General features: G+C 33.3%; 1 protein-coding gene across 2 annotated transcripts in view; it reads left to right on the top strand.

Annotated features, from left to right (window-relative positions):
- Positions 1-2,861: 2,861 nt before the first annotated feature.
- The window catches only part of LOC127855786 (uncharacterized), a 44,724-nt gene continuing 32,263 nt past the window's right edge, over positions 2,862-15,322 (top strand). For both annotated transcript variants that reach the window (XR_008037738.1, XM_052391594.1), the window contains exons 1-8: positions 2,862-3,016; positions 6,832-6,902; positions 7,323-7,453; positions 7,772-7,992; positions 8,822-9,045; positions 9,399-9,502; positions 12,277-12,350; positions 12,742-12,912. Coding sequence is in view for 1 of the 2 variants with exons in the window: in XM_052391594.1 (XP_052247554.1) it covers positions 6,884-6,902; positions 7,323-7,453; positions 7,772-7,992; positions 8,822-9,045; positions 9,399-9,502; positions 12,277-12,350; positions 12,742-12,912 (944 nt within the window). In the remaining variant the exon portion in view is untranslated. The remainder of the gene's footprint in view (positions 3,017-6,831; positions 6,903-7,322; positions 7,454-7,771; positions 7,993-8,821; positions 9,046-9,398; positions 9,503-12,276; positions 12,351-12,741; positions 12,913-15,322) is intronic.

The following is a 15,322-nucleotide window of genomic DNA, read 5'->3' as shown; positions in this document are numbered from 1 at the left end:
CTCAGAGGGTGATGTTCCGAAGAAAAAGTTGTGATGAATAAACATGTTTTCAACACATATTTATAACTTAAGTTAATGAATTGGGACACCTCTACTGGAACAACACAATTATTCCATTTATATATCCTGAAAAATAGGCTCAATACGGTTACTTGTGAATTATTTATAAATCACATGGAGAGATTTCAATTACAGCTCATGACATACCATGTGTATTGTAGGATAGGTACACAATTCGAATCAAATAAATAATTTCGTGTTGTTTTACTGGTTGTATCACTCCATAATTTTCTAGAAAAATATATATAACAATCTGAAGTTATCAAAATAACCAAGTGTCAATCAAGTTCTCATAAATTACCATTACGCCTGGGAGGCAATAACTCCGCCCACGGATCAGATGCTAACGCCGTCGCAAAACATAGACAACGAACAGAATATAAAGAGTAAAAGTTGTTGTTTATGTCAATCTATAAACTTCTTTACTCGAAATATATATAATAGTTCTATATAACCGACTTTGTACAATCACGGTCAATGTGCAATCGTGTACATCCTTTTATAAATAATAAATACGATACTTATTTATCGTTTTTTTTTAATTGAGATATTTCCGTCATTTATAAACGGACTTAAAAATAACAAAAACATCATAAAACAAGTATGCGTCTAATTGACTTATTTCAAGTTATTTACTATTTAAAATTGAACCATGTTCGGATAGGTCTCATTTAACTACAGCAAGAAAGTTAATGTCGGGTAATAATGCAAACTGAAAGTGTTAATGTAATATATAAGAACATAACAAATTGCCAATGCCTTAGTTACACTATTTATGTTTTAGTATAGTTGATGAAACTTCAAAAAGTACAACTTCTCAAGACTTGATACACACAGGTATTGGATAAAAATATGATGGAACTCATTCATATTTCGATGACTATTTTAAGCGACCCTTTGATGCAGGCATGGCTCTAATGGAAATTGGGCCTTAGGAACAGTGCTCTCTCCCCCCCCTCCGCTTAAACGGTTTTGGTGCAAAAAAACGGCAGATGTTCCAATTGCTCCCTGCTAGTTTATTTACGTTATTCTCCATTATCCCTCAGTTATGGCGTTTCAACTTGATTATCACAATAGTTTCTCTAGTGCGATAGACCCATTTATGGTTTTGAGACGCTTGTTATGTTATGTAATTTATAATAAAGCACATGTGCTTTTCAAAGAGCGTCTTTGTTATAGTTGATTTAAAGCGTCAGGATAATAGTTAGAATCTGTGATTTACAATAAATAAATGTGGAAACATTGTTTGATGGATACCAACATTCTGTATATTTCGAAATATCCTAACCATGGGAACATTATATTTGGACATGTTTCTTGAGGTACGTGTCTAAAGCATTGTCGTATTAACCATGAACAATTAAGACAACCTGATGGAACACACGAAAGTGATGCCTGTTTTAAGCCATGTAAAGTATTGTGTCAACTGAGTGTGTGCAATTTAATTAATTACAGTGTTTATAGTTGACCTTTATTCCGTTATACAATATATGTCTACAAGTGACATTTTTAACTAAGCAAATGTCATAAGCTTTCATATTATGAAGTTAAACATGCAGGCAGTTCCATCAATTAAAAATATATAGCTTCATACACATAGTAGTCTTGAGTAACACATCCTTAGACGGTGAGAAAATACATGCATGTTTTTCGTTGAACTGTTGAATGTCAATAGTCGTTTACAGAAAGATTAAAAAGAAAGATGTCGTTTTTATGTAACGTCTTTATTTTGAAGGCACCATTATTTAATATCAGCATATTTTAATATGACAATTTATTGCACATTGACTTCTTGCCCTTCGCCCCATTTCAACACAGTGCAACAAATCTTACCCCTCAGTGGGGTCTTCGTTCGTACCGGCCGGTGCTCTTGTTTTTGTTTAAATATATAACACGACACGGATTAAAAACGTCAGTATCAGGGTCGATATATTGGAACTTAATTACAATAGGTGCTATATAAAACATGACTGCGTTCTATCAAGTGAGCTTACACACAATGGCGTGTGAGTCATTCAACAATCACTTATTCGACTTATTACTGTATTAAGTTTATTAACTAAATGAAGATAATCTTACCTTATTTTTTCTTTCTACAATTATTTAGTGAACTTTAAAACGATAGAAATGTCTAGTTAGAAGTAACTTTGGATTCATTATAATTTACATTGTACATGTTTTTAATAATCGCAATTTGGGGATGGCAACTCGGTTCAAATTCAAATTCTTAAATGTCAACGAATTATTTAAATATTTTACACGATACGTTTTTTCTTCATTAACTATAGGATTTATCTGCTTTTGACATATATTTAAAGTTTATTAATGACATCGAAATGTGTATAAAGTAACGCGAAATATCTAATTAAATACGATCAAGTGTTTATATTTATCAAAGACGACATCTTTTTGCAGGACTAATACAATTGTATAAAATACATCATTTTAAAACGTTCATTTTATGACAAAAACACTTCAGGGCACGAACAGTTTTATTCCAATTAAATAATGCTTATGAACTTTTGAAAGTGTCCGGGTAATGATCTTTCACCTGTTGACATGTATTGTCTTTGAAAAATATCACGCACAATTAATAAAATCACGTCAGACGCCGATTTCACGATATTGAATAAGGACAACGTGATCACAGAATATTTCCACAGTACCGCGTCATTTTGACTTACACAATCCATAACAAAACACTGCATTGAAAACTACAAAGGACTTCACGGCGTTCCGTAATACGTTTCATTGTGTTCACATCGATCATGATCTATATATAGAACGCTCTACACTCAACTAGTTTAATATCCCGCGTGTTTACATTTAGCGTTCATTAAGATTATAAACGACGAGTGAAGTATTTTAAACTCCTTTAATAAAGTTAAGCTTTGTATAAATGTAAATTTGAGGGAAAAGACTATGGAAAATAGAGCTATATGAACATGTTGAACAGGTACTGCTATCAAAGCATTTTATTTGTTAAAAATGGAGAACAATAATGCTGTAATGACTAATGTACAATTGTAAGTAGTTCATGTAATTATAAATGTTATAATATAGTGTAATTACTGATAACGGTACGTTCTGACACGTTAACGTCTGCAATTTTCGTAATGTATATTTATTTCGTAAATCTATGTACGATATTTTGTATTATAACTGATGAAAAGCCAACATTTAGCATAAATATTTATTGCTACTTTCGATTTCCATAATGCCACGATGACGTTTAAAAGCGGAGATATTTAAATTACAATTGACTTCTGTCAAATAGAATTACTTATGGATAGTTATGCCGGGTACGAAGCCTTAGTTGTAATTTCATTAAAATTGAAGTAAGGTTTAGTTCGTTATATGCATCATAGGGACCGTTAAGTAAAAATATTCTGTTATACCTCGCTCTTTATATACAAAAACAACCATTAAACACTATGAGCGCCAGATTTGATTTTTGACGTGGTGATTTTTTTCTGGAAATCACCATGGCAGACGAAATCAAGTTAAACAATTGGTAAGGAATGATTCATGTGTATGCAATTTACAATATCTTTTGTTGATTGCCCCATTAATTGAGTTGAAACTGAAAGTAGATAGAGAAAGAGCGAGGTTCCCGGCCTGTGCACGCATTTCAATAAGCGAGCGGGGTGACAGCGATTTAATTATGCATAATGACGCACTTCCGTTGCTTTAGAAAATGGCGAGTGATTTACCTTGTCAATATCTATGTACATAGTCGATTTATCTTTTTTTAAGAAGAAGTTTTGTCGGAAGATTTTTATTAATTTAGTATGTGTATGCATTATTATAAACAACGGGTAACTAAAAAAAAACAAATAAATAAATAAATAAATAAAACTTTGTCATTGACATCGAGCGCCTATTTGCAATTTAGATAGAAGAAATATACGTTTCAAAAATTAAATATACTCTTCTTCGTGAACACTTATTTGTTTCATGTAGATATAATTATGTTCTTGTACAGCCAATATACTTGTCCTCGATCTTGTCATAGTTGAAAACTTCGTACCCATTTTCCCCTTTTAAATAACTAGACCGGAGACGTCGTGTACGCATCGAACTAATATGTGTTTTTAGAGTGGTTTAATTATAAAATTTCAGTATGGTGTAAAACTGTAATACTAATGCGCTAATGAATACGAATTGTAATTTGTGGTGTATTAAAGACAACAAGCACTATACTAGTCCTTAAAGCCACACACCTTGAAATGAAATACATGTTTACGTCCATTTTGAAAACGCGATTATTTTTAAGGCTTAAAGCGTAAAAAAGACGGATTTCTACCTTGTTACCACCAGACATATTTTAATTGGCATAGATAAAATTATGTCTATAGCCTTGTTAGCAAGTAATTTAATATTTTTCAAACGGTACCGCTTTTAAAACGGAACGTAGGATTCCTAGACGTATACGTCCATTTCGATAAACGCGATTATTTTAAAGTCTTAAAGCGCAAAAAGATATTTTCTAATTGGCATAAATAAACTATGTTTATTATTTATGCTTTAATTTACTCTGCCATGCATTTCATTTCATTGTGTGTTGCTTTAATGAATACATAATCATTGCACAAAAGTACACATAGTTTAAGGTCAGTGTCAACCAAAAGGGTCACATTACCTGCCCTGTGGTTTACATACTTTAGTAACTAGACTGTTTACGTAAGATCGGTTTCATTTCTTGCAATTCGCTCAAATTCGAGATGTTATCAAAGCGTTTGGGAAATGATTTACATGTTCATAATTGGATGGATGCTCAGTATTTACCTTTCAATGTGTGCGGTATGTTTTTGTATTGTATTTATAAAGTGCTTGTAGCGCTTGTTGCTAAACTTAAGGGCAAAGTTCAAGTTCGAAGGTTTATGGCATGAAACATGTTTTAATATTTTCCGAATACAGCACGAAAAGCGTTTAATATAAAGAAGTGAAAGTCTCATTCATACAGTCTTATTAGCAGTATATACCCTTGTAAATTGAAACAAATAAATAATGTTATTAAGCTATATGTCAATTAAACATGTTAACATACGGTACACATGTTTCGTTCAGACTAGTTAAGAACAGTACACTGCAAATAATAAAGTTATAAAACAAAAGTAATGATCTCTCATTATAGTACACAAGACAAAATCCTCTTTCATTGCGATTATTAATCTCAATCTTGCAAATTCATTTATAATCATTAATAATATTAAATCTTCATAGTTAAATGTAATATGAAACATAAACTTTAAAACATCTCTTTGAACTAAACTGACATTACTTTGGAAACAGTTACATAAATCAAACACATACTTATTTATATATACAATCTAGTCAAATGTAATCATTGTTTACAATTAAGATGTCACACTGCAAATGAAGATGTACCACTTGAGCATTTATTATATTTGAGAAGAAAAATCTACCTAGGACTCCACCGCTTTCACAGTGTCTAAGAGTGAACGTACTTGAACACTATTTCCCTATGTGTTAAAGAGCGTTGTTTATTTTGAGCTCACCTTTAACATTTCGTGATGACCCTGCGAAGGCTATGTGCGTCGTCGTCTGATGTGCGGTGTCAATGTTTAGCTCGCTTGGACTCTATAAGCAACTTTTTTTTCAAATCTTATTGAATCTTGGTCATTATGTTTATACAGACAATATGAAGCCGAGTTCGAATCTGGGTCACTTGCGTCTAAAACAAGCTCACCGGGTCAAATCTTTGAAAAACCTTTTAGGCACCTGGAGGGCACAAGTATAGCTGATTATTAATGGACTTTGGTCACACTTCTGCGCCAGGTTTGAATGTGGAATGCGTTCGTCTGAAAAATGTCACAAGGTTAAGTTTTGGAAATCCTTGTTACCGCAATGGGCATATTTCGCTTAAATGTGTAAAATTGAATTACACACAAGTTTATATGATTAGAAGGAATGACATTTTGCAGCGACCAATTTTGGTCGAATTATGACCTTATGACTATTTTTATACTATTAAATGCATGCATGGGTCTCATAAATTTGCAAACTAAACTGTTTTACTGTGTTTTTTTATTTCGTGGCAACTTCAACAGCTACATTAGCTGAATGTGGGGTTGATTTAAAGTTTGATTGCGACCTTTAGCGGAACAATGGCCTTTAGCCTTTGCGATCATTGTTAGTATACAGTGTTCAAACATGTGTCGGCGGGGCATCGGTTTATGTTGTGGCGGCGATTCTATTTATCGTCTGCGACTGAATTAACAGACAATCGAAACCACACTGGATTTTATTATTTAATTATATAGCTTATTCGAGAGTCCGTAACAAAAACAAATTTCTCATGTTACACAATTTCACTTAAAACAAATAAAGCTTTATTTTAAGAAACTAAAATATTTAACACAAATTGTTGCCGAAATACTTAATCAGACTTTATTATAATCCAATCTTTAAATTAATCCAACGTTTTTAACTTAGGTTGAAAAATATGAACTCTGACTGTGACAAGCGTACATGAGTTTAAATACTATTATTACTCCGCCTACTAAAATATACAGACAAACGACCGGAGCTACAATGCAGAGGCTCCGCTAAACACCGCCGAAATGTTCCAAAACACGTTGAAACTCCGCCATATAAAATTACATGTATATCAGTATTAACAAAGTTCAAATATTTCGCGTATTTCGCGACATATGTGACACATATATATTGTATTTGCTCTTTTTTAGTTTCTTGTTTGAAATAAATTTGCAAATAGGTCAACCATTCTTAACATCATTCTTTCAGAACGATGCATTGATTTATTGTCAGCAAAGCTTTGGCCACAATCGTCAACAGAATGAACGGACAGAGATTAAGTAAGACTTCTTTAATATAGGTTATTATAATAATAATATTATTATTATTATTAATAAACATACTACTACTTTTTCTTCTACTACTACTACTACTACTACTAATAGTATTAATTAGTATTATTATAATACAATAATACTACGAATAATAATGATGATCATAGCAATTATAATTTCATTTAAAACAATAATAATAAAAAAATAATGATAATGATAATAAGTATTAATATTGCTATACTGCTTATTGAGATGTGTATATATACACGATTTAAAAATGCTTGACCCTGTGATATAATACATTGCGCTGAAGTGTACTCGCTAGAATTAATTCATGTCAATGGATCCAATAGGGTTACTCACTATAAACATTTTGCCATTTTGCATCGAATCTCCAGTGAGTTTATATATACATTATTATTGCAGCTGATGACATATGTCGAAGCGTCCTGAACAGGGCTCACAAGAAAATTATTGAGGAGATGAACCCAGAAAAAGTGCTGGAGAAACTACGAGAAAAAGGATTTCTATCGCATGAGGATTACATTGCCATTGGGGTATATAATGCATTCACATAGCCTGGCTATACCATTCAATAATGACGTAACTATGAATTAATATTTCAAATGTTTAATGAATTAGGACACATGACGTGCTTCTTTGAGATAGCGTTTATAGCCAAACGGACTTTTTCAAAGTTAAAATATTTGCTTTTAGCAATAGTTGTATACATACGAATAAATCGTCTATGGGATACATAAAAACAAAAGTTCATATAGCTTCGAATTGCATTGTCAAAATATATTTATCGCTTTTACGTGTGGCAATTAAATCTTATTAAAAGTGTTTAATTTATTCACATTATGTATCATCAGAGAGTGGCCAACAGGTCCACGAAGAATCGCAGTCTTGTCGGTAAGATCAAACAAAGCGGCAAAAGGGCGTATTGCGATTTCAAGAAAATTCTTCATGAAACCAATCAAACAATCATAATTCTAGAGCTCGAGTTAAAAGAAAAAGAGTTAGGAATCGAAAATGCTGAACATTCGGCGCACCCGGCTGAAAGGAGAGTACCCGATTCAGCAGTTCACGAAAGGTTGGTTTGGAGCTATTCTTATGGGTGACAATGTATTTATTGTGCAAAGACAAGCAAGAACAACATAATAACATATTCTCATAGAAAACAAAATTCTTATGCGTTTGCAACCGATTTAATCAACATGTAAAAAACTTACATAGATTTTGTTCAGAGGCTAATACGTTCATCTAAGAAAACAAATGAACACTACCCCAGGCGAGTTTAGAAAATATAAAAAATTTGTTTCGGACAGGAGTCTACCGGCAAAAAGGGTACGTTCAAAAAGAAGTCTACCGTTTAGCATGAATGTCCAAAAACGTTACCATGAGATATTTACTTGTCCGCTAGTCTTTTATTATAGGCCAGCTTCAAACCACTACAAAATAGTAATGAACAAATCATTTTAATGGGTAACTACTAAACCTATAATGAATTCAGATTGACAAGTTGCCTGTTTTGAAGTATTAAATATGTAGCAAGTATCAGTAAATGTATTTTTTTTTAAATGAACGCATGTACGCACTTAGATGGACAAATATCTCTTGAGATTGACCTGAATCTTGACGTAAGCCAACGTCAAGCAGTGTACACGTGGAATACTATTTTTTGAGTGAAATGGTACAAGTATGCCTGAGCAATGTACCCTTGAACTTAGACATGGACTTGGCTTACATATCACATGTTATTATTTGTACAGCGAATCACTGAAACATATATCAAGCTATTGAATTCACTTGAAATATGTCACTCCCATAAATTTTACACTTACAATACACAATTTTTGCCATGCATGTGACAAATGTATGCGGGGAATTTTTAACGTTTGTAATAAAGCTTTATTGTTTAGGATGGAAACTGACCAAACACCAGATCCCCCTGCACCAGTTCGGCAGCCTACTGCGGACAATTCATTGAGCAATTTAGATCGTTCAGTTGTTGTTAAAACAAAAATTAAAAAAGACTTGCACGACGGGCGACTGATTGAGCTCAACAGCATTATGATTGATGAGTTGAAGAGTATTAGTAAGACGGAAAATAAATTAAAGGGCGGATTTGGAAAAGTGTACATCTGTAAGTATAACAGTTAAGCTGGCAAAACAACTATGTTAAATAACAATGAGATACATTAGTGCTACCATCCTATATAACACATGACGGTACTTACAAATAAACATAAACTCGAGGAAAGATGAGGACATCACCTTAGAAATGGTCAATGCATATTCATTGTCGGATTGAACGTGCCAGCCAAACCACCTTAGACATAGTACGCAACTTATCACCAAATACATACGTTTAAGTGCACAGTTACACCATAATATTGCATATTAAACACAACATTAACAATTTAAGATACCAATTCCATTATAAGAAGTGGATTTTAATTTAATGTGGATTTTGACGACTTTTTTCACCTGTTCTAGCTAACGATCGAGCTCCAGGATTCAACATCAGAGTTGTCCTAAAAGAAATTGATTTGCAAACAGGAGATTTGTCTCAAACTCGAAAGCTAGGATCAGTTACAAGTGTAAGTTGTATGCGTTTGTTTGATATTTCCTGATTCCGTATATGTAGTGTTTGTTCGAATACAGCGCTGTTCAAAAGTATTTCCTCTTGTAAGCATTAATGCATTTTTAGTGTAAATCATCTGAATCGATACGGACTAATCATTTGTATAGATTGTTATCGTTTATCTGAAGAAAGTAATATATACGTCTTATTCTGAGAAAACTGGGCTTAATTCATGTGCGTAAAGTATTCCTTTTATTATGTACAACAGGCTAATCAGGGACGACACTTTCCGCTTAAATGGTATGTTTAGTTTCAAGGAAGTCCCTCCTTACCCAAAATCAGGTTAAGGCGGAAAGTGTCGTCCCTGATTAGCCTGTGAGGACTGCACAGGCTAATCTGGGACGACACTTTACGCACATGTATTATGCCCAGTTTTATCAGAACAAGACACACATATATATATATATATATATATATATATATATATATATATATATATATATATATATATATATATATATATATATATATATATAATCAGTTTTTATCTTATATGTAGATATATAATGCATTTTTGATTTGTTTAATTTCCTTTGTTTATACTTATGGTATTTCATAAGAGTTTGTTTTTTCCTTTTGGGAAGTAATTATGCTACTCCCTTCAAAGAAGTTGGGATGTATTATTTTGCACCTGTCCGTCGGTAGGCCGGTAGGATGGTCGGATAATCGGTTTGCATCCAAATGATTTCTTGAGAATACTTTTACTTGTAATCATTCAAGTAAGCATGAAGATTAATTTGGTAAAGATGAGGACGTCTATCGATTGTGATGACAATAGTTCAATCGCAATAATATAGGATTAATTATAAATTGCCATCAACAACCGCTATTCTTTTGAAGGCAAGTTACCAATGCCAACAGTATACAGGTAAATGCATAGAATACAACACAAAAAAAATGATTAAGCTTTTGCCTCGGAACGGTCAATTGAAAGAATTAGGTGCGTAAACATGTAAAAAGGCGCGCCTAACCTAACACATAGCCCAGAATTAGCCTCACAGCATGGTTATTCAAATTAAAAAAATCAATAAGAATTTCAATTTGAGTAAACGTTTTGCTACCACTGTGCTGTCATTAAGGCTCGATTGGTAATTGTCGGCTCGGGTACTACTTAAATGTACCCCGGATCTCTTAAGCAAACGTAAATGTATATTTGCCACCTAATTGATATATTTCGGTTCTCCCATAAATATAGGCGTTTAACTATAAACATTTTATTATCTTTGACAAGAGGTCAATTGTTCCAAGAGTGTGTATCAGTCGAGTGGCTTGTGTGATGACGTATCATGGCTTGTGCTATTTCTCGACTGATACAAACTCTTGGAACAATTTACTAGCGTAATATTACTTTTATTATATACAACAACTAACGAAAACAGTTAACAATTGTATTTTTTGCTTTAACAAAAGTTACTAAACAATGACTAAAACAGTACGCCATATTTTTTAAGACGCGTTGAATACAGTTTATGTAAATTACCGTGTAAACATTTGAGCCGGGAAAACACAGATTTTCAACACGCTTACCTTAATGACATCGTAAATCCAATGTTTATAACAATTCAGTTGACAACTTTAATCCAATGTTTATAACAAAAATGTCGAAACGATATGCACTTCCACTTCTATGCTTCCATGTCGTTATCGAAACTTAGTTTAAACCACACTATTTTATTGTATTCCTTTCGAAATGTACATGTATGCATGATAAACACACATTCCGAAATACGTTTTGCATTCGCTCGATGTTTTAAACAAATAGTTTACTGTTAAAAACACCACGTCCGAAATGTCCTTAAATTCCAGAGAGTTGAAATAAAACTATTGTTTTTCGTCACAGAAATGTCGTCACAAGATGTACTACGTAATATATTTTGTAATATAAAATAGGAGTTTCCTATTTTCTGTGCGCGTAATGGGACGTCATTAAATGGGTCGAAGAAAGTAGTCCGGCTAGTATGGTAATACGGAATCGGAAACAGCGAGTAGCATAATACGGGATTCATTTCAACGATTAATACAACCTGTGTTAAAAGCATTAACCAGGTATATAATAAACAAATATTATTAACATTTATATGATGTTCCATATCTGTCTTTGGCTTTTGTTTTATTTTGCTGTTATGTTTTTGTCTTAAATTCTTAAAAACGGTAATACATATGAAAAACGAACATTTTTTTTCCATGGCAACATGAGTATTTATGATTTATAATACTGCAATTATTCATGTTTTTAGAAATCAAATATGTTCATCTACATACGCGAATAATGGAGTTATTATCAACGCAAACTGATCAGCGTAACATGTACTGATACTTATTGCATTAAAACGTCATTTCATTGAAAACGGCGCTATTTGGCGTTTATGCCATGAAACACAAAAAAACGACATAATTTCGTCATTTGAAGGAAATTTGATGCTAAAATTTCAGCTTTTGATTTGTCAGATGTAGCACTTTCATAATATATGCTTCACTTAAAAACTAAACCTGTGACCAGATGGGTCAAAATCTCGTTCCCTGCCACAAATGTGTTTGACATAATTTTTTTCGTTGTTTACAATTCATGCGAATGGCTTAAATATCGATGAGGAATGAAAACCATATTAAATTTTGTTTTTGTCAAGAAACAAACAAAAATAAATAAAAAATCATCAAGTTAGCCTTCGTTGCATGTTTATTTCATTTGGTCTGCATTATTGTTGAAGTAAGACTGTGTTCTGACTGCAGGAAAAGATTGCATCACGCTTGATGCATTTTGGAATCGTCCCTTTACTGGCGTATCACGATGACCATTTAAATCGGTAATTTCCTTAATTACAACTAATTTGAACATATGTTTATCTGACTTTGAAATTGTTTTTAATGATCATGATATTGGTCCTTTGGTGTAAAACTATTAAAACAATTGCAAACGGCAAAAATGACACAGAACGTATGTCAGCATATTTTATTTTGCAAACCGCATTAATAGGAAGATTAATATAAACAATACACATAAAAGTATATGTATATGGTACGTTTTTTATATGTTTAAAAAAGTAACATAGCTGGTTATCCTTTGTTTGAATAAATTACGAAAAAAACGTTTCAATTTCATGGTTGTTTAAATACCATGGCAGACTTTTCAACTTTGATTAATGTCTTAACGATTATTTGAGCATCGTGGTATTTGTTAATTTTCGTCTTTTGCAGGAGGTATTATTTTGTATCGCCTTATCTTGAGAATGGAGACCTGTATATAGCGATTGCCGCGGACAGAGTTTGTACAGAGAAAGATATTCACCTTCTTTGTCCAACCAGGATAAAAATCATGTATCAGATTGCATGTGCTATAGACTTTATGCACACCGGAAATAAATTCAGGTTGGCGTTTTCTGAACACATTATATACATATTTGAATTAATACATGACTGAACCGCTATCATAACTAGCCCACTAGCGGTTTGACAAAACGGACTGTATGTCCATGTTAAAGAGACCCAATTGTCTTGGTAAGCTTTGTCTCCAGGGGCATAAACACAATTGCTGTGTATATAATTTCTAGTCGATGCGACGAAACAAATATTAAAACAACGGGCTTTTCAGTTTCAGAGTTTCTCATTTTTTATGATCCCGCAATTATTTTGGGTGGGGAGCATATAGTCGCCGATTCGTCTATCCGTCCGTGTGTCCGTCCGTGCACAATTTTTGTCCGGGCTATTTCTCAGCAATTAATGACCAGATTTCAATTACACTTTATGGGAAGATTCACTACCAAGAGGAGATGTGCATATTATCAGCCGGTTCTGGTCGGATAATATTGCACAGAGTTATTGCCCTTTGAAATTTACCATTAACTGTACATATAGTGCAGTTCTTGTCCGGGCAATTTCTCAGCAACTAATGACCGGAATTCAATGAAATTTTATGGAAAGCTTCTCTACCAAGAGGACATGTGCATATTATCAGCCGATTCTCGTCGGATGCTTTTTCACAGACTTATGGCCCTTTGAAATTTTCCATTAATTGTACATATAGTGCAATTCTTGTCTAGGCGATTTCTCAGCAACTAATGACTGGAATTCAATGAAATTTTATGTGAAGCTTCACTACCAAAAGGAGATGTGTATATTATCAGCCGGTTATCGTCGGATGATTTTTCACAGAGTTATGGCCCTTTGAAATTTTCCATTGTACATATAGTGCAATTCTTGTCCGAGCAATTTCTCAGCAACTTATTACGGGAATTCAATGGAATTTTATGGGAAGCTTAACTACCAACAGGTGATGTGCATATTATCAGCCGGTTATGGTCGGGTTATTTTTCACAGAGTTATGGCTCTTTGAATTTTTCTATAAGCTGTACATATAGTGCAATTCTTGTCCGGGCTATTTCTCCCCAACTACTAACTGGAATTCAATGAAGCTTTATGGGAAGCTTAACTACCTTGAAGAGATGCGCATGGTATTTGTGGGTTCTGGTTAGATGATTTATTTAGAGAGTTATGGCCCTTTGAATTTTTTAAGTTGCTAAACCATCCATCGTATGAATTTGTCCAACGTTATGCCCCTCAAGACGTTTCCTTTTATCTGAATATATAGTGCAATATTGTGCCAAAAAAACCTTTGGGGATATTCACCCGTCTCCGATGGTTTCTTGTTTCCAATATCAGTCAACATAAATGTGGTGATCCACGATTATGGGACTTTGGACCAAAAGAACATAATTGGAACAAGTGTCAGTACAGGACCTTTATATGATCTCACGTACCAACTATGTTAGACATGGGCTTGACAGTGAAAGTAAATCTGTTTGCTGCCAGGGGGCCTCATTTAAACAAGTTTTAAAAGGACCTCTCGATTATGTCTATTTATATATTTATCAACTGTGATTACTTTGAGCTGTGCGGTGTCATAATAGTAGATTGTTTAACAAGTTTTGCGTTTTTAAGTCTTCTATTTTACAACTAGGGCCTTATATGGCGAGATCATTTTCGGCCCAGGGGCATAATTTGAAGAATCTTGTAAGATTAAAGCTTCGAAGAAAATATGAACGCCTTGGGTCTTGTTGTTTCAGACAAAACTATTTAAAAACACATTTATCTTTAAAAAAAAACAACATATGTACAAATGATGATCTCCGAGGCGAGGGTAGTTCTTACCTCAGGCGAATAATTTCAACAAACTGAATTCACGACCACAAATCGCTATTGCATGCCAATCAATAAACATCTTGGCTATGTAGTTTCATTGAATATTTTTTTGAAATTGTATGTGAAAAACCCCATGTTTTGCGCCGTGACCAAATTAATCAATTAACATTTGAACTGTTTTCATAGAGGAACATCACTCTGAACATTAATGTTGAATTTCGTCAAATTTGTACAGTTGGTTTGAGATTTCATATTATTAGAACGCTGACGTTCGTACTGACGTACGACGCATATACAAACGGTGTGACTGTTTGCGTACATTGCGTTCGAAGGGTTCGATAATGTGGGACGGACTACTTCTTTAGTGACTTGATTCATCTTTTTATATACAGTTCTTTGGCGAAAAACTAACTCAGGTGCAACGGAAGAGCCCTGTCAGTTTTTCTTTCTCTTGCAAGATTCGGCGATAAAAAAAATTCTTAAAGTGTTCAATATTTTTAATATAGAGTACACAGGTTAGCACTCGACAAACCTGAAAAAGAATTAAAATGAGAACAGTCATATTGCAGTCTCACATATGTGAATTAATAATCAGAGTGAACTTTTGTATTGTAAACAAATTGTGTGTAATAACTAAACT

This window comes from Dreissena polymorpha, chromosome 13 (assembly GCF_020536995.1).
Source record: "Dreissena polymorpha isolate Duluth1 chromosome 13, UMN_Dpol_1.0, whole genome shotgun sequence".
NCBI lineage: Eukaryota > Metazoa > Mollusca > Bivalvia > Myida > Dreissenidae > Dreissena > Dreissena polymorpha.
This window is presented reverse-complemented; position numbering and strand designations above follow the sequence as displayed.